The sequence below is a fragment of the Drosophila subpulchrella genome, chromosome 3L, assembly GCF_014743375.2.
Source record: "Drosophila subpulchrella strain 33 F10 #4 breed RU33 chromosome 3L, RU_Dsub_v1.1 Primary Assembly, whole genome shotgun sequence".
Taxonomy (NCBI): domain Eukaryota; kingdom Metazoa; phylum Arthropoda; class Insecta; order Diptera; family Drosophilidae; genus Drosophila; species Drosophila subpulchrella.
This window is the reverse complement of record NC_050612.1, coordinates 8,399,845-8,426,001: the sequence shown is the minus strand read 5'-3', so window position 1 is coordinate 8,426,001 and position 26,157 is coordinate 8,399,845. Positions and strand designations below refer to the sequence as shown.

The 26,157-nt window shown below is 38.0% G+C and overlaps 4 protein-coding genes across 4 annotated transcripts; 3 read left to right on the top strand and 1 right to left on the bottom strand.

The window, feature by feature from the left end:
* Positions 1 to 507: 507 nt before the first annotated feature.
* LOC119552742 (protein charybde) lies at positions 508 to 12,812 on the top strand. Its single transcript, XM_037862507.1, has 4 exons — positions 508 to 1,629; positions 8,086 to 8,743; positions 8,811 to 8,921; positions 8,987 to 12,812. The coding sequence occupies exons 1-4, from the start codon at positions 1,563 to 1,565 to the stop codon at positions 9,063 to 9,065; spliced, it is 915 nt and encodes a 304-aa protein (XP_037718435.1). The 5' UTR covers positions 508 to 1,562; the 3' UTR covers positions 9,066 to 12,812.
* Positions 12,813 to 13,689: 877 nt separating this feature from the next.
* LOC119555356 (salivary glue protein Sgs-7-like) lies at positions 13,690 to 13,985 on the bottom strand. Its single transcript, XM_037866694.1, has 2 exons — positions 13,958 to 13,985; positions 13,690 to 13,889 (listed from the first exon to the last, which is right to left on the bottom strand). The coding sequence occupies exons 1-2, from the start codon at positions 13,983 to 13,985 to the stop codon at positions 13,690 to 13,692; spliced, it is 228 nt and encodes a 75-aa protein (XP_037722622.1).
* A 1,096-nt stretch (positions 13,986 to 15,081) lies between these two features.
* On the top strand, positions 15,082 to 15,368 carry LOC119555216 (salivary glue protein Sgs-7). The gene is made up of 2 exons (XM_037866479.1): positions 15,082 to 15,109; positions 15,172 to 15,368. Exons 1-2 carry the CDS (start codon positions 15,082 to 15,084, stop codon positions 15,366 to 15,368), a joined length of 225 nt encoding a protein of 74 aa, XP_037722407.1.
* Positions 15,369 to 18,182: 2,814 nt separating this feature from the next.
* LOC119553510 (zinc finger protein castor homolog 1) lies at positions 18,183 to 26,000 on the top strand. The gene is made up of 6 exons (XM_037863933.1): positions 18,183 to 18,362; positions 19,881 to 20,056; positions 22,961 to 23,272; positions 23,598 to 23,676; positions 24,159 to 24,929; positions 25,614 to 26,000. Exons 2-6 carry the CDS (start codon positions 19,907 to 19,909, stop codon positions 25,928 to 25,930), a joined length of 1,629 nt encoding a protein of 542 aa, XP_037719861.1. The 5' UTR covers positions 18,183 to 18,362; positions 19,881 to 19,906; the 3' UTR covers positions 25,931 to 26,000.
* The last annotated feature ends 157 nt before the right edge of the window (positions 26,001 to 26,157 follow it).

Here is a 26,157-nt window from a genome sequence, read left to right as displayed (position 1 = left end):
TAAGTTATCCGTGATCCATCCAACGTATCAAAAGAAAAATAAAATCCCAAATAACTTTTTTCAAGTGATTTGGATATTTTAAAAATAAATTAAAATAAATACGAACAAATGGAATAAAAACATGTTTTACTAACATTTTTGCATATTTTTTACTTTTGAAAAATTCCTGAAAATTATTTAAACGTAAAACTCAAGGCATATTACACTAACACAGTTATGCTTGCAAAATGCACTCAAAGAGAGCTCCCATGAGTGTCTTCTCCCAGCTCAAGAGTTTGCCCAAAGCGCTCAAGAGATTCCCGCTCTCTTGAGCACTTTAACAGCTGATGGCAACACATGATCGCCCGGCAGCAGCAGCTGGCAGCTGGCGGCCGCAAGAGCCAAAGAGAGGGCGCCGCTCAAGAGAGAGTGGAAAGGAAAAGGAAAAGCTGCGACGCCGGCAGCGCAGCCGGTGCGGAAAATTGGTATAAAAGCAGCCGCACGCGAGCCGGCCGGATAGTAGCTTTGGAAAACTGTTTGGAAACTGCTCCGCTCCGCTCAGCTCAGCTCTCCAGTGTGTCCCGTTATCGAAGTTGTGCCGCTGCCGCTGCTGACGCCGCCGCCGCTGCCGTAGTCCAGTTTTTCTTCTGTTTTCCAAGCTCTCTGGCCGCGCTGCTCTCGCAACGCACCCACACACAGACAAAGCGGCCACAGCACAGCTGAGCGAGCGAAAGAGCGAACGCAGCAGTGACAGAGAGAGAGAGAGAGAGGGAACGGGAACGGGAACTTAAAGCTCTGCTTTTTCCATACGAAACCGCAGTCGAAACGCGGCCGCCAAAAACAGCACATCGGACCAAGAGCGAGAGCGAAAAAGGCAGACAGAGGCGAAACGGCCAGGCAGAAAGAACACTTCTACAAGAAACGCAGCCATCAGCACTTGAAACTCCGCCATATGTAGCAAAGCAGAAGCAAAGATAAAAACGCCTAGGAAATCGAAAACGAAATCTCTGTCCAACCAACAACAACAACAACCAGAACGTCTTGAATTAAATCAAAACCATGTGCTGTGCTTAAATTTATTAAGAAAACCAGACAGAGCGAGATAGAAGAAAGGAAAAGGAAGCTAAACCAGCGTGAGAGCGAAAGAGAGAGAGAGAGCTGAACGGGGCGGCGAATTGCGTTGATTTTTTAGCATGTATTGAATTGAAACGTTTAACTAGAATAACAAATTTAGTTGTTGATACTTTTCCAATTGTTTGTTAAAACGCTGTCGCTGGAAAATCGAACTCTCCACCCACACACACACACCGCAAACCACAAAAAACACCCAACACCCGCGAAATAAAATCAAATTCTTGTGATTAAAGTGCATTTCTATACGTACGTTAAATACAACTATCCACACTCACGCAATAAACACACACGCATACATATATAACGCAACGAAAGTCGGTCGAGATCGAAAATCTATATATCGCAATCCATACATATATCGGTGGAAGCAGCAGCAGGCGGCAGACTTTGATTCGAAAACCCAACACTCGGCTGAAAACACACAAAACAGCAGTTTCAACGGCGACTCTATGAAGATGGAAGTGCTCTCAGTACAAAATCACATTCAGGGAAAATTCGGTGTTAATAAAATTAAAGGTAAGTCGAAAGCCCTATGAATTCATAAAAAAGAGTGTGATTATGAGAAGTTCTTAGTTTGCCATCTTTGGTGGAGTCCAGAAAAAAAAGAGAGTTAGGTTCTAAGGTCTGAAAGCTACGTTTTTAAAACCAAAGATAATGAAGAATACTTTGAAAAGAAATTCTTACAGAAAAAATAAATAAAAACTGAATCAGCTTCCGTAGTGTACCAATGAATATTAGTACTTTTGGAAATATTTGATAAATTTACATTTTCCAGATGGTTTTTCCATAAAACCATGTGAATATATTTTTAAATCTTGATATATTTAATTGTTTCCAAAAAAAGTTGAATTTAGGAACTAAAATTGTGTTTAATTTAGTGTCCCAAAAGGTTAAACGTTTTTCCAAACTGATTTGATAGTGGTTTTTATAGGGGAATTTTTTAAAAAGAACATCTTAGAACAAAAGTTAACACAAGTGAGAGAAATTTTCTAAAAGACTAAGACAATGTTTATATATCTTAATTCATAAAAAATCAAAGGTTTCTAAAAATAAGTTTAAAGCTTAATCCACTTGTGCTGTGAAAAACGAATCTTTCCCCCTATTTCCTCGGGAGTTTCGTTTTTGTTTTTCTTTAATTGCCAAATCGAAGAACATTTCCGATAAAGCAGTATAAAAATCAAATGCAGCACAAGCACAGCAACAGAAATGATTAAACATTTACTGTTCGGTGTTATAACGCTTGATTAATTTTAATGCCCTGCCACGCATTAAAACTAAATTTAAGGTCGCTGCTCACCTTGTGAACTTACAAAATCCACTCGGGTCGTTTCTTGCAAGAATTCTCAATTAAGGCACATTTCAGATATTTTAATGTGCCACGAACATTTTTATTTTTCATGTTTATGGCCCATTATTTTCTTCTTTTTTGATTCAATTAATTTTATAGCGTACGGAAACATTTCATTTGATGTCTTTAGCAAATTTTCCAGAGATTATAAAATTCATTTATCCAAGTTTTTCTTTAACCAATGGAAATTTTATTTGTTCACATTTCCCTGATTTTAAATGGAAGTGCTTAATGCTTCAAGTGTTCTTGAATTAAGTTTCGATTTTTATTGAGCATCAAGGCTTTCCAAATACCGAAATTTCCAAAACGAATGAAAAGTATTCCTTCACGAAATTGCCTGCATTTGTACAACCCGATGAAGGCCCGCTTGAGGGGTTGCAAAAATGTGAAATTTGCATTATGCATTTTGCATTTGCCACTTGGCTCCCGTCCGAAGCCAGGCCGGCATATCCTGTTCATGTTTCTGACGGGCGGATTATGCAACATCCTGTTAATCCTGTCACTTTAAACTTTGCACCACGGCCCCCACAAGGAGTCGAGTTGGGCAAATTAGACGGGGGACAACAGGCCGTCTGGGCAACAGGGAGGATTCCATATGCATATAGCCATACCTCTATGCCTTCATATAGCCATACATCCATATAGCCACGTAGCACGTAAGCCAAAAACAGCAAAAAATGTAAAATCACCCAGAGGCGAACACAACACAACAAGCGGCGGTGGTAGCGACATGCAACAACATGTCGCTTCCAACGTACACTCCCGCAGATTTACCGTTACCCGCAGTGTTGCCCCTTTTAGCGGGAAAACAGATTTAAATATACATAGATAGTTCTTTTTGTGGAAATTCTTGCCTCTTTTAGTGGGGAAGTTCAATTAAATAATATATATATATATATATATATATATATATACAATGTACATACATATTTATTTTAGTTGATATTGTGAAATTAAGATATTGAGATTGGATCATGTTTAAATGTCTACTCCTAAATTTATGGGTCCACATTAAATAACTGTGTCATGCGGACCATTACCAGGTATAATTTTGTCTAAGACATATTAAATCCGAATATTTTCATATAATAAATTTTTAATCACATTTCTACGAACCACGGAACCGCCACAATATGATTTTAAGTTTTATGTTTGATTTAAATAATAAAACTCAGACAATAAGTTTTATTATTTGATTTTTATATAAAACTCAAAGAATAACTGTTATTTTTCAAGCGAAAAGTAAAACTCAGAAAATAAGTTTTATTTGTCAAGTTTTATATAAAACTCACAATATAACGATTATTTCATGAGTTTTAAATAAAACTCTGAAAAATAAAAATCATTGCGGTTATGTAAAATACAATGTTTAATAACGTCAGTGGTGTAGTTGGATTTTTTCAGGATTTTCCCTTGTTAGTGATTTTTTTGTTTGAAAAAACAAAAATAACAGTTATTTTCGAACCCTGAATAGGATAGTTTCATACAGAGATTAATTTTGTATATTCAGAGGTCTGTTTTTCTATGTTCAGTTCTTAAAGACAGTTACATTTGAAAATATCTATAGAATGGGATCTATAGTAAGTATGTACAATGTACATGTTTTCCAATCATAAGATCTAATGGTCTGGAATGGACAGATTTGGCGTGAAAAAAGCTGAGGGGCCCGTTTTGTCTACGCTTCCACCTTGTTGTTGGCTTGCATCGCGCTCAAAGCTCTGCAGAACCCAACGAACCTCCGTCTCTGTGTCGTCCCCCCTTACCGCCCTTCCACGCCCCTGGCAACGTATGTATTTGCAGTCAATTTAATTTCATGACTGACTGAGCGCATGCAATTTTATTTTCGAAGGACATACGAGCAGGCAGCCTCACCAACACTCACACATGGTCATTATTCTTTCTCCGTGAAGAAAGTGCACATATTGTATGTATGGGTAGAAAATGTTAGTAGTAATATTTGGATTACACTCTGTTGATTTCTAAGAATACCTTAAAGATACTTTATTACTTTATAAAGCGGTTGAAAACTGAATTCTTTTAGATTGTTTTATTATTTTCTTACATCGTTTCTTACATCATGTTCCCTAAGAGTAAATATGTAAAAATCCAAGTACTCTAGATTTCTTGAAAAAGGGTTGCCTAATTAATAATATCGTTTCCTTAAATAATCATTTTTCATGTCCATGTCCTTGGTGCTATTATTATTTAGTTATCTTTATACATATGTATTTTCTTACATTTATATGTTCCTCTTGGGGATTGCGAAAAAGGGTTATCAAGAAGTTGATTTAATATTTATCAAACCCATGCGTAGGATTGTCGAATTTAGATTCGCAGCGGTTTCCAAAGATTTCCATTAGGGGCCAAATGCGAATGACTTCCAAAATTGGTCGCAATGAATTATTTATAAACTGCTCATTGATTCAAAAAAAAACTAACGTGTACGTACATATGTTTGTAGACACATACACATAAACAAACATACGCAAACACAAACATACGAAGCACAGTTCATGGACTGTCTTACAACCAATTTAACTCGATTAGCGACTTTTTATTGAAGATCTGAAAATAGAATGGAACTGAGCAATAAGCGTTGATAACAGTACAAACGTCTACTTCGGTAATTAAGTGGAAGAACTAAAAATAAAGGCAATTGTATTGAGTAGATATGTGTGTATGTATGTAGTTGTATTATAGGAAATCTCTTCTAAATAAAAGTATAGAATTACTTTATCTTTGAAATATCTTATATGTATGTACTTATGTATTGAAAATATATCTTCCAAAGTCAATATATTTAATTAAGGCATTAAAAATACAATAAGTACAGGTTTATCATAGACAGTATACACTGTGAGAACACGATTGCCATTCTGAAGTGCACGAAAATTGAATCTCAAGGCCAAGCGACGTCACGCATTAAGAGAGCCAAGTAATAAACCCGAAGCTCACCTATCCACCTCCCCCTCCCCTCCTGCCCACCCCCTCTTTTTCACTCCTCTGAGGTGAGCAACAACAATGGGGGAGCACAAGAAACAAGAACAGTCATGTTTGCGGTGTACCGTTAACTTAGATGGGCTGATGCTGCGTCGGTGCTTCTTCATTCCGCAGGTATTGTTATGCATACATATGTACATACATACATATGTATGTAGGTACATTCTTGTGTTCGCTGTTGTTGTTCTTGCTGATTTCGGATGCACAAAACACACAACCACAAATGCTCCTCGATTGCTGCGGTAAGCAAGACAAGGATAGGCGAAGTAGGGAGGGGGTTGGTGAAGCAGGAGGGGGCTGTCTGTTCATCAATATGCCCATCTCTCTTTCAAAAGCAATTACATATGTATGTACATATGAATGTGGGCAGACGCATATGTACAAGTACACCACCTACAGTGCAATTCCTTTTAAATTTGCTCAAAAAATTAGAAAAAGTATAAGAAATTCAAATATTAAGTAAGTGCAAATTTAATAATAAAAAAAAATAAACGAAAAGAAAAAAGATTATTAAATATTTATCGAGAGAAATTAAAAAAACAAAAAATAATTGTAATAAAAAAGTAGATACATATAAATGTACCATACACTTTTTACTGATTTTATTATTTATATTTTTTAAAATAAATTCCTATAATACTTTCAAAATATTGAAAGCGATGAAATCTTCCAGTATCACAGAAGTATCTGAAGTGGGAATTACCTCCACCTAAGAGATAGGTACAATTTATGGAATTTGTTTATTGGTTCGTAAAGATAACAAGATTATATTCATTTCTGAGTAGAGTTTTTACGACTACTAATTTGCTCGCAGCTGTGGCAGAATGTACATCCAAACATACATACATACATATCCACAATGTACACATTTGTTTGTGTGCTCTGTAATTAAGTGTGTGGTCGTTTTCTGTTTTTTGTTTTTTATTTCGTTCTTTTTGGCTTTCGCTTTTTTGACTTTGCACAAACCCTTTTGTGGAGACAACGGCACTTGACAAAATCCAATAACACATACGCAGTGCGAGCGAGACGGGGCTATGAAGGGGGTGGTGAAGGAGAAGGAGGAGAGACGCACACATGTGGACACATGCAGAGCCGCAAACATGTGCCGTTAATTTCTTAATTACGCGGGTGTGCCTAGGAGACAGAGGGAGACGGAAGGCAAGGGAATGAAATGGAAGAGCAAGTCAGATGCAGGGGGTGGGAGCGAGAGAGGGAGGGAGGGACATGCAAAGCTAACGAGAGCAAATTGTCCATTCAGCAACGTTGCAATGATTATACAGTGGGCGGCATGGAGCGAAGTAGGGGGAATGTACAATGGGCGGGGGGCATACCCTCTTTAAAGAGTTTCCGCGCTAATTACAAGACGCTGTCGAGACAAGCCAAGTATGTAGTTAATTTGTACTCGCTGCACTTGCACTCCCACATTGTGCACTCACAGTCTCTGGAAAGGAGTGTGAATCCAATGTTGGGGAAAAGTCATCAAGGAAACGACAAGCAAATATTGAGAAACTTAAGCTACAGATTATCTTAATGAAAAGAAAATCTTTATCAGATGAATACATGATATTTACCTTTAAAACGAATTCACAATGCTCTCTGAACCAATTTCAAATAATTGATTGTTACCTTACCTTTTTAAACATTTTATTGAAACGATTTGATAGTAAAAAGATTATAAAAAAATGTAATTTAAATAAGAGACACTTATTAAACAGTCTCAGTTGCCTAACAATTCGACCCACTGTACCATTTAATTCCCAGCTCAGTGGAGTTGAGCTTTCGAGAGGAGTTGAGCTCCGCTTTTTATCGTCTGGTCGGGTAATAAAGTAACAGCAAAAGAAATAAAAGCATGTGGAGAGAGGAGAGGAAGTTGTGTGATGAGGGGTGAAACGAAGGGGGGCGGGGCACAAACTGCTGACTTGGGACATGGATAAGGAGAGGGAGAAAGAGAGGGGGTGAGCGTCAGCTGGAAACGGGAAACGGCTGATTTTCCAGCTGTTGTTGCCAGGTGATTTCCCCCGCCCCCGCCTCGTCCCCCTGCGCTCTCTGGAAGCGGAGTCTGCGCACTGCGCTCTTTCCGGTTCCACCGAGTGGAACGCGAGTGTGGATCCCGATTCTCAGACATCAGCTGATTTTTTTCGCTTCCATTCCCACATGGAACTCTTTGCCGGTCGATGTGCTATCCAAAACTACAGTTGAACTTCCGTAACTCGAACTTTTCACATCAAGATTCTTTGCCGGTTGATGTGCCATCCAAAACTACAGTTGAACTTCCGTAACTAGTACTTTTCCAAGCCGAACTTTGCATAAATTTAAAGATCTGTTGTGAACTGTCTTGAAAGCAGTAAAAACTGTTCAAATTCAGGTACTAAGCTCTCCAAATTTTATATTTTCAAGAAATTGTATTGTATTTGTGTTGGTTTTAAGAAAAATTAGAGATAAAAAAATTTATAAACCATATTTTTTCAAAGAACTTTACCAAAATAATATAGCTTTTTGTTTAATAACATTATATTAAAACTAATAAATAATAAAATAATATATAAAATATAATTCTTATATATTTTGTATTACAATATTTTAACTAACAATCTTAACCTACAACATATCTCCTATTTTTGCAGACTGGCAAGCTGCGACAGCACCGCTGGAGGAGGAGGAGGAGCTGACCGCGGGCGTGAACGGGAGCGCAGCCGCCGGCGAGGGCATTCTGGACGTCGACGTGGTGGATGGTCATCCGGCCTCCGTGCTGCACATGCGACAGCACCAGGCGCTCAACACCCGCCCACCGTCCACGCCCCCGTCGGCAGGGGGCGGTGGTCCTTTGGCGGGAGGAGGAGGAGGAGTAGCAGGCGGAATGACCACCCCCAAGCAGGCCACCTCGCCAGTGGCTGCGGCCAGTTTCGAAGTGCCCGTTAGCGGAGGCAGTGCGGCCGCCTATCACCACGCCTACATGACCAACGTGCTGGCCAGCACCGTCCAGCAGCACTACCACCACCCACTGCCCGCCTCGCCGCTGCAGTCGACGGCCGGAGCTCGCTTTGGGGCCGCCGACAATCTGGACGATGTGAGCGCCAGCGCGGTGCGGGAGCTGTCGCAGCAGCTGCAGGCCCAGCTGAGGGACGCCAAGCGGCGCCACCTCTCCTGCACCGAGGTCACGCTGCCCAACGACCTCACGCAGCGCATCGCCGCGGAGATCATCCGGATGTCGGAGCGGGAACCGTGCGGCGAGCGGGCCTGCACACTCTTCATCGAGTTCGAGAGCGAGCCGAACAACGTCAGGTGGGGATTTCCCTTAAAACTATCTCAGGAACACTTATGAATAATATGTATTCGCTTTCCCCTGCAGGCGCATTGCATCCTTCAAGGTGGACCCGGATACGGTGTCGATATTCGAGTTGTACCTGACCTTGAGGCAGGACAAGAGCGGCTGGACCTCCCTGCTGCCGCAGTTTATAAAGTAGGCATCTGCAAATGAAGCTCTTTGTTTAACAGCGCACTAATTATCGCTTCGATCTCCCCCAGAAACCTCACCCGTAGCAATACCATCAACATCAGTCCCGACTTCACGCTGACCAAGAACAAGCTCTACTCATCCGAGTGAGTCGCTCGACGGAGGAGCGGCACGGAGCATGGCGAACCGGCATCGCTGGGCTGCTCGAAACTCAATCCCTCCGAACAACAGCAACAGATAGAACAGCAGCAGATAGAACAGCAGCAGCCATCGCAATAGCAACATCTGTCGGTCGTGCCTCCTCCGTCGCGATAGCCCAGATTCATGATCTCCATTATGGAATACAGAGAGATACAGAGATGATGTTTAACCGTAGAGGCAAACTTTTGGACCACAAACTATCAACTTACTCCTGCAAATAACAAATCAACTCAACGCTAAAGCAAAACACAATTATTTTGGAACCTAAGCTCTAAAAACAAAACCAAAAAACCAAAACGAAAACAAAAACAAATCAACTGCAGTTGCAGGCAACTCAAAACTCTTATTGGACTGACTTTTTGGCTTAAACAAAAAAGGTACTTTTTGAAAAACGAAAAAAATCGCAACAAAAAAAAGAAGTATTGAAAATGAGGAGAACAGAAAACCATAAGGAATATTCAAAATATTGTAAAACGTTAAGGCAGACAAGCAGAAGAAAACTTCACTCAGTGAACGGTTGTCGGTGATCCGTTTTAAATTGAATACAAAAGGCAAAACCCCCGGACGGAAGTGTAGAGTATTAGCCCCATTTGTATGTATGGATGTGTGTACACCATCACCTTGTATCATCATCATAATCCAGGAATCAAATGTAGCTCATGTATTATGTATGATACATGTCTTTTGTCACGATTCAATTAGGCTATTACTTCAAACACATGCATACATCTAAATACTGTTTTGAGAAAAAGGAAACCAACAAATTTCTATAGATATATATATGAGAGCAAACAATAAGAATCGGAATCGATCAACCGAAGCAGAAAGAGGAAAGTTAATAATAACAAATATAAAAACAAAGTTGATGTGATATTATATAATAATTATGAATATTGATAAACGCATACACACTCACGAACACACTCACATACATAAAGAAATCAAACGCAAACATTTTGCAATAGATTGGAAATTATTTCGAAATTTGGTTCGATCCCGACACCCGTCAAGTCGGTTCCCAGTTATCTTACAAAAACAAAAACAAATTTAATGTTAGTGAAATAGATTCAAGAAATTCTCAAAATATTTCCACCTACTTATGATTAAGCTCTGTATTATTATTTTAATTAATTATTATTTTCTTGTTTTTGTGCATAGTTCCAAACTTTGCGAAGAAAGTGTAGCCGAGTGGCTGAATATACAATATACATATATAGATATATATGAAAAATATTTCTAATATTCGATGTGTTTCTAATGTAAGATTTTAATATTAAACAAGAAAATCGAAATCAACCAACAAGCAAAACTAAACTAAAATCCAGCAGAAGATTTCATTCAATGTGCGTAGCTGTGTGTTTATCTGTAGTTTAGTTAACAAAAAACAAATGCAACAAACATCCAACAATAACAACAACACGATATGACAAACAAACAAAATTGATAAGTGAGAAGCGATGAATATATCGAGAGAAATCGGTTAAGTATTCAACTAATGGATACATTTTGGCTAGTTAGTTGGCAAACAAATTGTTTTGATTAACGAACGCAGTGAAATTATTTATAGAAAAAGCAAAAAATTGATGAAAAAAATGGGTAACTATTGTGAAGAGGCAGAAGCAAAAACTTTCGGAAAATATAAAGTCATCTGTGTTAATAAATTTTAAAATAATTTTTAGCGTAGAATAACAAAACAAAGAAGTGAAATCGCAAAGGCAAAATTAATTAAATCTGTTGTAGGCGACAGACCTCTAAAGCTCTCACAAAGCCACAAAAAAAGAACCGATCCCAAGTATTTGACAGGTTAATTGTAGTTTTTACTCGTGCATAACACACACCCTCAAACAAACACACGCAATGGCAAACAAGAATTTATTTATAGAACCAAGAAATACAAAAAACATTTGCAATAATTTATATTAAACTAACGAAAACTTTTTCCATCAATAATCAATCCCACAAAGATCTCGACTAATAAGATGAAGAACTCATTATATGATTAAGGAAAGAGCATATGGAAAATTACACACGAAAAGTACAGCTTAGGTATTTAAAACTTGCTTTAAACTTATTTAGGTTAACCCAGGTGTAAAATGCCAAGGCCCTCTAATGCATAATAAATGTTTTAGCCATCTCAACTCAAGTATCGACGTTTTCAGCTCCATTCGATCATTAAACACAATCACACACATAAGGATATGCATATACTAAGGATATGTAGTGTATGTAAATAGGGCCACCGTAGCAGCAATAAATGAGAAGAAATTAAAAACTCTATATATACTGTATTAACTAATTAAATGTGAACATAAATAAAGCAAGTGAAGAAATAGAACCATGAATGTGATCTATTTAATAATAATCTTAAATAAAATTAAATTTGCAGAAAGCAAACGAGAGATATTGCGATCATTTCCTTTTGTTCAATTGAAATTAATAACCAAGTAGTTGTAGAACATTATAATTTGTAGAATTCTCAGTATCATTTGCCGCATTTGTTTCCATATTGATTGGTTTACTTTTTTTGTTCACAGTGTTGCCAGGCTTTGTAAGATTGTACGATTCGCAACGCTTTCTGTGTGGTTTTTCTTGAGCTTTTTTTGTAAACCGGATATCTGATATTGTATTTTGAAGTAGTGAAACTATCTCCAGTTTTCGGAGTGTTTTTTGTTACGTTTTCCATGGATAAGTGTAAACTGTATAGGATACAAAGAAAGAAATGAATCTTAGATCTGTCCAGTGCTCCTCAAAGTATTTTGTAAACAATAATGATAAACCAAAAACAAAAAGAAAGCGACAACAAAATCGTGACAAGTATCAAGCCCGTAGGCAAGCGGATATGAATATGTATTTATGCAAGGGCTATGCGAAAAGTTCTATAAATGAATGTAAAATAGATGGATCTATATATATTGTAGAATTTTTACACATTCTATTACGGACTACAAAGTTACCGACTAAGGCAAACATTACGATTACTACTACGGCAGAACTAATGTATATTTTCAATGTATGTGTGTGTGTTGTTTAACGGAACCAATTACTGCATTCAAGAATCAAATTACAAATCAATTAACGATCGCCTCAAGTGAAATCGAAAGCAAATAACTATCCGTAACCCTAGGGAGCCCCCAGTACTAGACAGCACCCGAATCTGAATTTGAATTAAAACTGCATTCCAATTGCGACCGACATCAGTATGGCATCTTTGATTATCGATAGGAAGTTCTATTCAAACGATTATCCCACCATATGCAATCTGAGCCAGATTTCATTATAATTTTCTCGTTCGTTATAAGTTCAGGATTCATAATCTGCTTTCATTGGCGGCTACGCTCAATCAGTTAAGATAACTCTTAGAGTCCGATTCCCTCCCCAACTTTTGTCAGTTCAGATCTGCGCTTGTTTCGTTTCCGACTAAAATTAAAAAAGGGAATGAAACATTGTTCTCAAATACCGTTGATAGGAATCTGTGTTGTACACCATATAGTTATGTGACGAAGTAATGTTTAACAATTTCCATTATATATGTGGCAATAGGTCTATAACGATTAATGAGTCTAAGGCGAGGGCTGAAACGAAATAACGAGAGGGGAAAGTAAAATATATATTATATATGTATACCATATACTACCTATATGATTATGAGTGTATGTAATGAAGAAAACAAATGAAATAAAACAAATTTAAATTTTAGTAGCGCTTAACAAATTCTAGCAATTTAACAAATTTTAATTAATCAAATAAAACAAACAAATGCAAAAATTGCAATTTAATTTTTTTCTCTGTGTAAAAGTTGATTAACAAATAAAAAAACAACAAAAAAACAATAAATTTTTTAAATGTGAAAAAATGTTTTTATGTGTTATTCTATCTTGAAGGGACAGTCTTGTAAAGCTCATTTTGAGTTAAAAAATGTGGTTCATTATTGTTGATATTTAATGTACACAAATCGTAAATGAACCAATGATGTTTATTTTGGGCTTTTCGACGTAAATTACCTTCTACTCACTTGGCAAATATATAATTGTTGACAGCTAGATTCTGAAGCGGAACTTTGTGGATTGATATAAAAGTGGTTGATTAGGTTCAAGTAATCACATCACCAAATATTTCGAACCCAGCAGTTGATCAAGTTCCCACTATAATTCAAGATGAAATATCTTTTCGTGGTTGCTCTTATTGCCTTGTCCATCCAGTGTGGCTATTCTCAAAATTCCACAACAACTACAACAGCTGCCACTACTACAACCACAACCACTGATGCAACAACCTCATCAACCGCCTTTTCCACCCACAAGAAGCGTTGTTGGAAGGGCAACAACTGGTGCCACACCCACATCCCCGATACGAAATGCGAGGACCCGAAAAGGTGCCACAAGACCGTCGTGATAGTGACCCACAAGAAGAATTAACTAAGAGTTAAATAAATAGAAGTCAAAAAAATAACACGAATATGTGTTTCATTCTTCCATCTATCGATCTCGCAGAAAATGATCCTTTTTTGCAACAATAACAAATTTATTAGGAAAGGTTTTCAATAGATCTAAAATAATGGTTGTCCAGGACGCTCTTACAACATCCATGTTGGTATGCCACAGACGCACTGGCGGACCTTCTTCTGGAGGGTCTGAATGGTGTTGATGAGGTCCTGGCAGAGCGGAATCCTTTCAGGACAGCCTTGGCAAGCCTTGCCGGCAGGACCACAAACCTGGCATCCACAATCGGTGGTTCCTGCTGCGCCTTCGGTGAATCCAATGAACAGGATGCAAGCTGTGGGGAAATGACGTAGTGCATCATGGGTTGGGGTCAGCCATTCAGTTAGCAGCTTCTCTACTCACCAATAATGGCAACAGCGATCAGTTTCATGGTTGTGTCTTAAATGGGTTAACTTTACCAGATGGTACCAATTTCGGGGAACTCGTCTCCTTTTATAGCCCAAAAATTATAACTGGACGAGTGGAAAATTTTACCCATCTCATCCAAAAATACAATTTTCTGTGCAAACCATTTGTGTTAATGTAAATAGAGTCCCATTTTAGAACTTTGCTTTTCTGCCATCTGCCCAGTTATTTATAGGAGTATAATTTTTAAAGGCTGTTCTATTTGTAATTGAACCGGCAAATCCCCCCAGGTCAAACAACTTTCAACTTATAACCCCATTTTTATTTGATTTAGCACCGCTACTTTCTAATTAGATAGATCCGTGATTATGATAAAAAAAAATTTTGATGATAAAACTTATTATGTTACTTTGTATACCAGTTTTTTGTTCTTATTTTGTTCTATAAGAATGTTTATAAGAGATAAATTCTCTTACTAACTACCCTATGTACATGTTCAACTATCTACTTAATACCATACACCATTTTTAGGCTAAGGGCAAAAAAAAGATCCTAACAAAACGATGGGAAAACATGTCCCGAGCTAAAAGCTTAAAACTAAATTTATAAGAAAAACGTAACAATTTTTATGTAAAGACAAAAGTATTTATAGGAAACATTGTAAAAATAACTGCATTTTAATTTTCCAATTCGGTGCTGAAAGCCATTTACTTTTTGTCTAGATCCTAGTCCTTAAAAGTTATCATGAAACCAAAAAGTAGGAGATAGTCAAGTTGTTTACACAAATAGAGGTTGGGAAGAGTGTAAACGAGTAAGTTACTACCCAAATCACACCCATTTAAAAAATATCTTAAACATTTTCAGAAATGCCACATTCTTTTTAGCTATTTTTGTAGTGTTTGTGCAAAAGTTGAAGATGTCGCTAAACATTTGGAAACATAATGTTCGAAGGTCGTTTCAGGTTTATATTTGCATTAAAACAATTGTTTGCTCAGAAATTAATTTTATTTTTGGATGGGCAGGTTAAAATTTTCCACTGATCCACACATTTCGAGCTATAAAAGGTTGAGTTCCCTAAAGTTGGCACCATCTGGTAAAGTTAACCCAATCAAGGAACAACCATGAAGCCCACCGTATTTGCCATTATCGGTAAGTAGAGAAGGTAGTGCCATAATGAGTAAAATGCTCCTAAAATTCCGGTAATCCTTCAGCTTGCGTCCTGCTCATCGGACTCACCGATCTTACCTTGGGATGCGATTGTGGATGCAAACCTTGTGGTCCTGGCGGCACGGCTTGCAAGGGCTGTCCAGAGAGGGTTGCGCTTTGCGAGGACCTTATCAACACTATCCTGACCCTCCAGAAGAAGGTCCGCCAGTGCGTCTGCGGAGAACCAACATGGATGCTGTAAAGTCGTACTATCCTGAAACCTTGAAAACCTTTAATTTTGATATGTAAAAAACCTTTCTTAATAAATTTGTTATCGTTGCTGCAAAAATAGGTTTTTTGAACAAGTTGGATAAATGGAAGAATGAAACGCCTTTCGTGTTATTTTAACTCTATTGACAGCAACGAGACTTCCCTAACTTTATTTTTTAAATAACTTATTTTTAATTGAGCGATTTAAAATATTATAATTCAGTTATACCATCAAAAGTTTGATCGCCACAGAATTGAGCAGGTTGGTGGTTCGTGTCAAACTTTTGATATTTAAATCTACGCTTAGTCCCAACTTTCTAGGTCTTATAGTTCCGGGATCTCAATTATCATTAGGACACATACTCCACGAGAAGCGGATATAAGAATTACTTATGGGCTATAAGTGTTTACTACAATTTGCTTAAGGATATACAAAATAATTTGTTGAGTAAAAATCAAAAAATTTGGTATGAAGTATATATTTTAATTGTAATACTTTTTGGGTATATCTATCCCCCATAATCATTTCCGTTTTAATGTTGTTGCGTATGCTGTCAATAAAGACTTCGAGATTTTAAAGTTACACCAAGCTTGGGAACAACAGAAAATAAATAAATAATAGCAATATATATCTTTTGGACCAATCAAAAGCCAATAGTTTTATTTTTTTTTTAAACAACTTCAGGTCTGGGCATCTTCACCCTTTCTTGTGGGTCACAATCGCGACGGTCTTGTGGCACCTTCTAGGATGTTTGCACTTCGTGCTGGGGATGCGGGTGTGGCACCAGTTGTTGCCCTTCCAACAACGCTTCTTGTTGGTGGAAGAGGCGGTTGTTGAGGTTGTTGCCGCAGTGGTTGTGGTTGTTGTAGTGGCAGCTGTTGTAGTTGTTGTGGCATTTTGAGAATAGGCCACTTGAATAGCCACGGCAATAAGGACAACCACAAAGAGGAACTTCATCTTTTATTTCGATGGGTACTTATTGAGGTATTGCAATCGACTGGTGTGATTGATTGGTGTAAGAACCGGCTTTTTATACCGAAGAGCTGAGTTTCCCGGCAGCAGAAAATATAAATCGAACTAATTCTTCCACCTAATGTGTAACAATACAAAACAATTAAATATTTGCTAAGCCGAAATAGTTTGATAACAGCTGCTTACACATCCGACTAACCTACTGAGTAATAAGTTAATGGAAAACTACCTTAATTTAATGATTTTATCTCGATTTTTAGGTGAAAAACAAGACGTTCTTTTAAAAGAACTGGTTTTTCTTGAATTTAAGTATTATATTGATGGGGTCGGTCTAGATCTTATATGAACTGAAGGTTTGTGCACTCGCTAAAGAGTAAAGTAAGAAATATGTAAAATGTTAAGGCGAGTGTAAATATTCAATTAAAGTAGAAACAAAAATAATATATGTTCAAGTTTGTAGTAAATTCACTGCAATCAGAAGATTTGGGAATTGTGCTAACAAGCACAAAAAATTTTTTTATATATCGGGAGATCAGATCTATGTAGCCTATCAAGCCTATCAAAAGTTTTATTACAAAGTTGCAGTTTGTAAGCGCTGTGTTGTTCGACTGTCCAATTAGTCGGCTACGCAATATTTAAATGTTTTAATTAATTTTAAATTAAACATAAATTAATAGACAATTCGTCTTTATACGTAGCGAGCATTCTGATCAATGGCTTTGAACATATCGCCACCGGTACAATACCTAATTGCAGGCCAACGAAAACCACCACAACTACCTGTAGGCCATCCACTAAGTCAACCACGAAGCCCACCAAGCCCATAAAATCAATTAAACCAACAAACTCCAAAAAACCCCTCAAGCCTAGCTGACCAAACCCAGCAATCCTGAAGGAAAAGCTTGTCAAGGATGTCGGGAAGGGAAGAATATACGAGGACCTCATAAACATGGGTGAATTGGATGATATAGGACGACCAAGCCTCGCTTAACCCAGTGCTGTTATCATCAAAGAAGTAGGAACGATCATCCAAGGCTATGTTTTCTTGTTATCCATTGACTTGACATGTTTAACTTATAGAACCTTTTAATAATATTGAAAAAATTGTCTATGCATTCATGTTTGTCAAATTGTTCCTACTGTAATAGTCTTTTAACCTGCGAATTTATTTTTGCAATATTCCCAGTTTAAGTAAGTCCTTACTGGCACGGAAGCTAACTATGACAGTCCTTTTAAAATATTTTTTTATTGACCAAAGAAAAATATGTGCAAGTGTTGTCTTTAATTTTTACTTACGAGCCTAAAGAGGTATAACATTCCATATTTGGACTATTACTGGCACTGTTTTGGGTAAAGCCGTATAATTTTGGGCAGTTTAACTTTTGGGAAAATAAACTTTTTATAACTTGGCCAAATTTTAAGTAATATTTGAAAGAAAACTGTTTGAATAAAATGTAATAACTTTGATCAGAAAATGTTTAAATATAAAATAGTTGGAATGCGAACAGATAGATATTTTAAGAGTCCAATATGATATGAAACTTACTCGATCTTTTCCGTGTTTTTCGAATTAAATACAATGTGATACAAATGAATACAATGTATTCTTCACTCTACGAGTAATGGGTATAAAATGCAGATTAATACATTTTCTTTTACCATTTCTTTGGCTTTAAATTCAAATTCTATGTAGAGCCCTGCCAAGCAGCACTCTTTTGTTATGACTTGGTCAATGGATCAGCTGACTTTGGGTTCGGCTGGAACTTCGGTTTGGGCCCGGCTCGATTCGGCGGCTTTTGCGATCCGCTTGCCACTCGAGCGCCGTTGCTTGTCGCTGGTGGACGCGAATCGGTGGGTTTCGATTTTTCGATATTAATTGATTCGGTGCCGTTTTATTCAGCTCGAGCTGAGTGTTGGTGATAATTGAGTGCCCAAAGGGTGAACAAAAGCTCAAATAAATTGACAAACTTCCAGGATCGAAGAGAAACGTCTGCAATGTGCCATATATAATCGGTGGGTGGTGGTGCAATAAATATATAGTAAATCTACATCGCTTACAACTCATTGAACGTGTGTCTGTGTCTCTGATGTCGAGATAAAATTGCTTGCCTTCAAATTGTCAATTTCTGGTTAATGGCTTTGCAATCTCAAGAATCGGCTCTTTTGTTTCGGGCTGCTCGGCCTGCAGTGAGTGCATCGAATCGAATTGAATAATATGGATATGGATGCGCGGCACCGCTAAATGACTAAAAACGCTCTCTCATGTAGATGTCTATCTCAGGTGGGCAAGGCATTTGGACCCCGAGCGGACTAATCGCCGGCAGACAATCGTCGGCGTCCAAGGAACTCCGCTTAATTGATGGGACCACCCATACCCATACTCCATACTCCATACCCACTCCCATTCCCTTTCCTTTGAGCCCTTTGACAACATTGGACCATTGTACTTGGGCGGCAGGGGGATCAACTTATTTGCCCACCTCGGTAAGCGGAGAGTCCTCAGATTTCGCCACTAATCCAGCTGGGATCTCTCGGGGAATTGGCAGTGCCACCCGCACGCTCGCATGCCAAATATCGATCCCTATCGAGTCATATGCAGCACATGTATGCAAAGTGTTCCCGCGAAGTCGTCAGTTGGCAGTCTTTCGGCCAAGACGTACACTTCAAAACATTCCATTAAAAACCAATCTTTGCCTCTTTTTGAAAACCGCTCTTATATTTGCATACGTTTTATAAATTTTGAGGTTTAAAGCGGACACTTGAAATTTTTTAGAAAGTCATGGCCTAGAGAATTTAGAGATAAAAGGGTCTACATCTCAATTTACGACAGCTGAATTTTTATATTTAATCGTGTTTAGGTGATCATGGCTTATTCAAATAAATCCAGTCAATTAGTTAAAATGCAATCAAGTTTCAAAAGGCCTTAATTCTGGGAAACTAAAATGGTGTTTATAAGATTCTAACATTTTTGTAAAATCATTATACTTATAAAATAATACTTAAAATATTCAGATACATTTTAAAATATATCTTTAAAACAAATGTGCAGATGTAACTTGTATCCTTAAAATAGTTTGAAAAAAGTTAATATTCAATGTTTCTTAAAATCTAAAGTAACTTATCTTTACTAAAAAATTCTCTTATTTCAATAACTATTCCCAAAAAATAGTTTGAAAAAAGGTAATATTCAATGTTTTTTATTATCTAAAGTATCTAATCTATCTTTACCAAAAAATTCTCTTATTTCAACAACTATTCCCAAAAATGCTGAACTAAAGCCGAATTAACAAAATTCACCGAAAGAATATTTCGCTGTGAAGAACGAGACATAGACGCAGACAAGTGCAATTGCTAAAGGGCCTGGCGCCGAAACCTGACCTCCGATCGGGTGTTAACCTTTCAAGGTGGTCAAAGGCCCCTTTTCTTCCAAATTCGCCTCGATTTTTGCTGAGTGGCAGTGGGGTGAATGAGTCACGAGCCAGGCATTTCCTCCAGTATCAGTTTGCGAGCTCAACTCCTCTTGTTTTCCAGCTGTCTCAGAGCCAAGACCTCCAAGAATGGAGTCCAGCAGCAGTGTCGTGGCGGAGATGGAGACCTCCAGTCCAAATGATCACGGCCAGCCCACCCAGATCACCTCCATCGATGGCTTCTTCAATCGGAAGCGGGGTCGTCCGCCAAAGAATCGCTTTGTGGAGGTCTACAAGAGCGTAAGTATATGAAAGATATAGGTTTTAGTTTTTTATACCATGAATGTGTATAACCCCAGCCATCTTCCTTGTGTAATTTTAGAATAATTTATGTAATGAATTATAAACTTAAATATTACATTATTTTAAAATCTTTTTTATTTACTTTATAATGTTTTCAAAAATGGATCGTAATTATATGAAATGTATAGTTTTTATAGTTTTTTATACCGTGAATGTGTACAGCCCTAAAAAAAAGCCATCTTCCTTGTGCATATTTAAAATAATTTTTTTTAAGTATTCCACACTTTAATACTACATAATTCTAAAATCTTTTTTTATTTACTTTCTAAGGCTTTTAAAAATGGATTTCTTTTAAAAGAATTTTTTTGAATTCTTGGTAATTCTTTGAGATCTAAAAAATTAAAAAAGCCACGCTTGTAGCTTGTCAAAGTCTTCTAAAACATTAAACATAGCTTATTTATTTTTAAAATGTTCTTTTCAATTAAAATATCTCAAACTTTTTTTCCATTCTTTCCAAAATATATGCCATTTTCACAATTTTCCGACATATTTACGAGGTTCTCGTGGAAATACATGAGGTCTGATGCGACCCAGTTGCTTGGTTCCTTTTCGGTCTGTCTGCGACCCGATCGAGGCTCGATCGTAATTAGGAATTTGCGCCTATTTGTGTGCAACGCCAGCCATTCAGGCCCTGCCCCGCCCCCCAATCGCCCCGCCCACCGAGCGGGGGAGCCTAATGCGGCATTTTGTGTGCTGTGCGTTGAATTGAGTTTTCGGATTTGGTTTTTGCCATATTCGTCATATTAATATTGACAACGAGTGTTTCCGCATTTATTTCATTTGCCCGTCTAGCGTCGTCGACTGCACTTCTCTTGGCACTCCACCACCTGCCCCGATCGCCACCCACTGCCACCTCTTGCCACCCCCTCCCCCAACGCCCTTCCCCCGGCGACGAGCGTTTTGTGCTTTTAACTGTCATTTTCATAATTTCTACATTTTTTCGAGCCAAGCTCATGCACACGCACCACATCGCACTTGTGTGCTTACGATTACCCAGCCCACGCGTCACTCTCCTTGGTAAGCACTGTGAACATGGCCAGTACACTGAAAAAATTCTCATAGTTGGTAGCAATATACAGCCAAAAGCTCCAGCAGCTTTGTCTGTATCAATCCTTCCTGTTGCTGTTACTAAAGACATTTCTTTATAAGCTAACAGGTTCAAAAAATTAAAAATTAATAATTCTTTTCGAAATATATTTACTATTATCCAATTTATATCTAATTATATATATCCAAAGTTTACAAGACTCTTATGTCATACTGATTTTAACATATATTCACTTTCGAAAATATTAAAATGATTTTTTTACAGATTAGGAAGTACACTTTTATAAATTAATGCAATACGCTAAAAATGGTTTAGTGATATTAAATTCATCACTGAGAATATTCAAATAAAAAAATAATAAATAAGTTGCCCTAGGAACTTTTTAATTAAAAATATATGTTTGCTTAAAATAATATACACTAGCATTTTTTATTTTTTCAATTTACACTCGGTAAAAAAAGTAAAAATTTGTTTTTTAGAAGGAAAGGGTGTTTATTCTGATTTAGGGTAGGACCAACATTTAAAAAGGAAAGACCATAAAAACATAGAAATAAAAGTGTTATATAAATAAACAAATTTTTCCCGGTGTACTATCTGTGTGAATAAAAAACCCAATTTGAATAAATATTTTGTCCATTGCCATTTGCGGCATTCTTTTGGGAAGTAAGCCGAGCCAACTCCGCGACTGAAAGGGGGTAAGGTGACCCAAATTGATCGCAGGAACCAAGGTGTTGCAATGGGTGGATCTCCTCTCACGCCACCACCCACCCAATCTCTCGAAACCCCTTCGATAATCCCAAATGGCGATGGAAAGGAATGATACACAGCACTAACAATAGCAATAATAATAATAATAATTCCTATACACACTTGTGTCGTATTTAATCAAATAAGGTGTGTGCTCATGTGTGTGAGCCACAACTTATCAGGTAAAGGCAAACTCGTTTCATTGTCTTTTCATATTTTCGGTGTAATTATTGTTATGAGTAAATGTGAGAGTGCCACATACTCTGCCTCAAGTGAAACTATTTACTTAGTGAAATGTTGGAAATATTTAATAGTTTGGATGTGATTTTGATATTGATTTTTTTTAAAGGGTTTCCCGAATATACAGTAGTGTCATCTCAAATCTATTTATATGGTATGATATCGAATCATCTACATTATCATATTAGTACTTACTTAGTGAAAATATCAAAATTTATATTATCTTAGATTTGATTTTGATAACAAGAACTATAAAAAGGGCTACCCCTTAATATAGTAGAACCATCAGAAATCTGTTTATATTATTTCGATATCACCTACATTATAATTTACTTATTTTCTATAATTGGATTTAAATAGTTGCATACCATATTCGTAATCCTATTTTTGGTTTGCCCTAGGGTATCCGCGGTTTGTACTTGTATTCGAAATTTTGAATGGTTTCTCCATTGTTTTTGCTTTTGGCTTTTTCACTTCGCTCGTTCTTTCTCGCTTTTTTCGTTTTATTATTGATTTGATGCGTGAACAAAATTTAAATAGTGACATTTTGGGCCAACGACAAACATTAACAGTAATTTCGGAAATACGAGTAATAAACTGGTTGCGGCCGATTGTTTGTCATAAATCCAAAATGTAAATTCCGAAAACTATGACAATGACAACGGCAGCAAGTACGGCCCTGCCATGCCAAAGTAATTTAATTCCATGAAAGGCGCCCACATTGCTGCGTGGAATATGGAGATAGATTTCGACTGTCAACAAATACAGAAAAGTACGTATTTCTTTCGTTTTTGGTTCCGCCAAAGGCCCAGCACTCGCCGCAGGCCATCTTCACCAGCTTCAAGCTGGAGAGGAGCGATCACCCCGGCCACGGAGCACCTGGTTCCGGTGGGTCAGCGGCGGAGAGTGCCGAGGATCGTCTGTCCCTGGGGGATCACGTCGGATCGGCCACCGATCTCACACCTAGTCGGAACCGGAAACGAGGTCGTGTTTGGGCCCCCTCGTCATCCTCTTTAGTTTTGGAGCAGCCAAGCAAGAAGAGCTCCATTTATCCGCCCCATTTGGCAGCCAGGAGTGAGACCCTGTCTCGGAGTAGCCACAATGAGTCTTTACCACAGGTACGTATTTGAAAAACATGAAAAATACATTTAAATTAGAAAAGCCTAACAAAATTATAATATTATGGTACCACAATAAAATAGTTGTGAAGAGCTAAATAGTTATTTAAAAATGTAAATTATAAAGTTTCCCTATACCATTTATGTGAACTAAACATTTTACCTATTATTCTTAGTCGTTCGAAACATATGATTCTGACTAATTTTTTAGAAATTTTAATTATAATTTTAAGAACCTTACAAACTTCACTATTATTAATTTATAAATGACATGTTTGAAATATTTTGTCAACACTATTATTATTATAATTAAAATATTTTTCAGCCCACTACCCAGCCTTCAGAAACTTTAGAAACACTAACGTCAAAGAACCTTTCGTGCAGAGCTCTGGATAAAGTTTCAGGTAAGTTCGATTGTTTTTAAAATAAATAGTAAATGCATTTAATTGTTATAGACAGTTTTGTACTTGTATGCAGGGTGCTTTAAATTTGTATTGACATTTTTAAGGTCATAAGGCATTTAGAGCATAAATAAAGAAATTAGTAAATCATATTGGCTGTAAACATTATAACATCATCAACACCAAACATCAATAAGAAGACAATGTTAGAAATGGGAGAAAGATGCTTTTGCTTTAAATTCATACTGGCATACGTGTCGTATAAGTTATTTTTAAGGAACTTTAGGGCGGTTGTGTAACTACCAAATCTTAAAATCAAAAAAATCGTCAGTATCTATCATATTTAAGGATTAGAATAAGATTATATTTTTCGGACCACCCTAGTGTACAAATGTCGTTTCTGATGGTTTATAATTAGATTGATAAAATTGGTACTTCTTTTTTTTACTAATCTTTTCTAACATTATTTTCTCTTCCAACCAAAGTTGTTCGTGCGGCTGGAACTTTTTATCCGGAGAATGCTGGGCATCAGGAAATGCCGGAGGCGGGGGCCTCGAGGCATATGAGTGGCCAGGAGTCGGCGGACCAGGAGGTGGACCAGCCGGAGGATCTGAGCATGCGTCCATCTCTTCTGCCTCAAGAGGCAACGGCCACACCGGCGGGAGTGGGACCAGCTCTGAATATGAATCTGCTGCAGTTCAAGCAGCTGATCGATTTGTACCAGCGACAGGTACTGTTGCCCAGCTTCCTGGCGGCAGCCAGTCAACCCATGGCCACCGGGTTACCTGGATCGGGATCTGGGGCAGTACCAGGACCCCTTCTAGATATGCGTCTTCTGCTGGAGAATGCCGCCCACCAAAAGCTGCTCCTCTTGAATGCAGCTGCCAGTGCAACGGCAACTGCAGTGGCAACTTCATCGCTGGATCCCAGTGGCCAGCGGACTCCGGTGAAGAGGGTACGGGATCACGACATACCCACTGGCTACCTGAAGTTTCGTTTCAACGAGGACTGCGGCTTCGAGCGCTGTGGCTACCGGAACCACCAGTCGCATTTCCACTGCAACCGGCGGGACTGTCACTACAGTTTCTGCGACAAAACGCGGTTTGTGCAACATACGGCGCGCCACGAGCGGATGGACACCCTAATGGGCGACGACTTCCGGCAGTTCCGGGCCAACATGCAATGCGGGGTGGCCACCTGTTCGTACTCCGCTCCGGCCACAGGAGCTACAGAGTCACCCCACCCAAACCGGATAGGTAAGTGCAGCCCTTTCATTGAACTTGAAGGCGTTACTATTTCTGCCACAAGCTTCGGATAAATTAGATTCTTAAATTTGGCATTTAAATCTACAAGATTTCGCTTTGAAGTCTATCAAAATTTTATGAGCATAGCTACCTAAGGGTCTCAACTTTTTATAACGAGGTTTATTATTTAACTGTTTACCCAAGACTTCAACAATCTGGGAAACCATGGTCCTTGTTTAAAATTAAATAATGTCTGAAAGGGTTTCTGTTTAAACAGCGTTTTTTTGAAAAGAACCAACTCAAAAATAATTTTTTTGGAAAATTTATTTTTTGACGAATGATTTTTGTAAATCTACCTAGCCTGGTATAAAAACGTAGAAAGCAATAATTTCATATCAAAATAAAATTTTTTCCACTATGACATTCATCCTATGCGGTTTTTTTATTAATTTTAAATATAAAGATATTAACAATTATATTTCTCAATTAAAGGCTTGAAAGTTTACAATATAATATGCGTTTTTATTTATTTACTAACATCGTATTTAATATTTGCTTTCTCGATTTAAATATTTCCATATTAAATCATATGTTATGAGTTTTTTGTTATTGTTTGTGGTTAGTTGAAATTAATGCAATATTTTTAGTGGCAGATATTTTTTTTACTTTATCTAAACTCTTCTTGTTCCTCCACAGATGCAACAGAGGCGGGTTCGACGGGATCTAGGAAGACCTCGCACTTCCACTGTCGCAAGTGCGACTACGTCTGCACGGACTCCAACAAGGTGGTGGCCCACCGGCGACTGCACCTTCGCCAGGACTACGTGCGGAGTGCGGGATTCCGCAAGGTGGGTGGGAACGAGCCGTGCGATTCTCCGGGTTGCTCCTACGCCCAGCGGCACACGCACTACCACTGCGACACCTGCGACGGCGGAGTCCTCTCGCGGGCCCAACTGGCAGCCCACAAACACCGGACAGCATTTCCCAAACCGGATGCGGCTACCACTCCCTAGAATACCATATGAAAGTACCCAGACCCTAGGATATCCGTCATCTTATTCGAAAACAATAAACTATTACAAAGACTTGGCCCTGTTTTGTTCCATCTCATACGTGTCTTTAAAATGCACTTTGCGATCCTTACTAGATCACGAGCTAGATAACCTATGACTTAAATGATTTATACAGTCCATGTCGCAAATTTTACAGCAGGCGAACATATCATTTCTTGATTAATCTC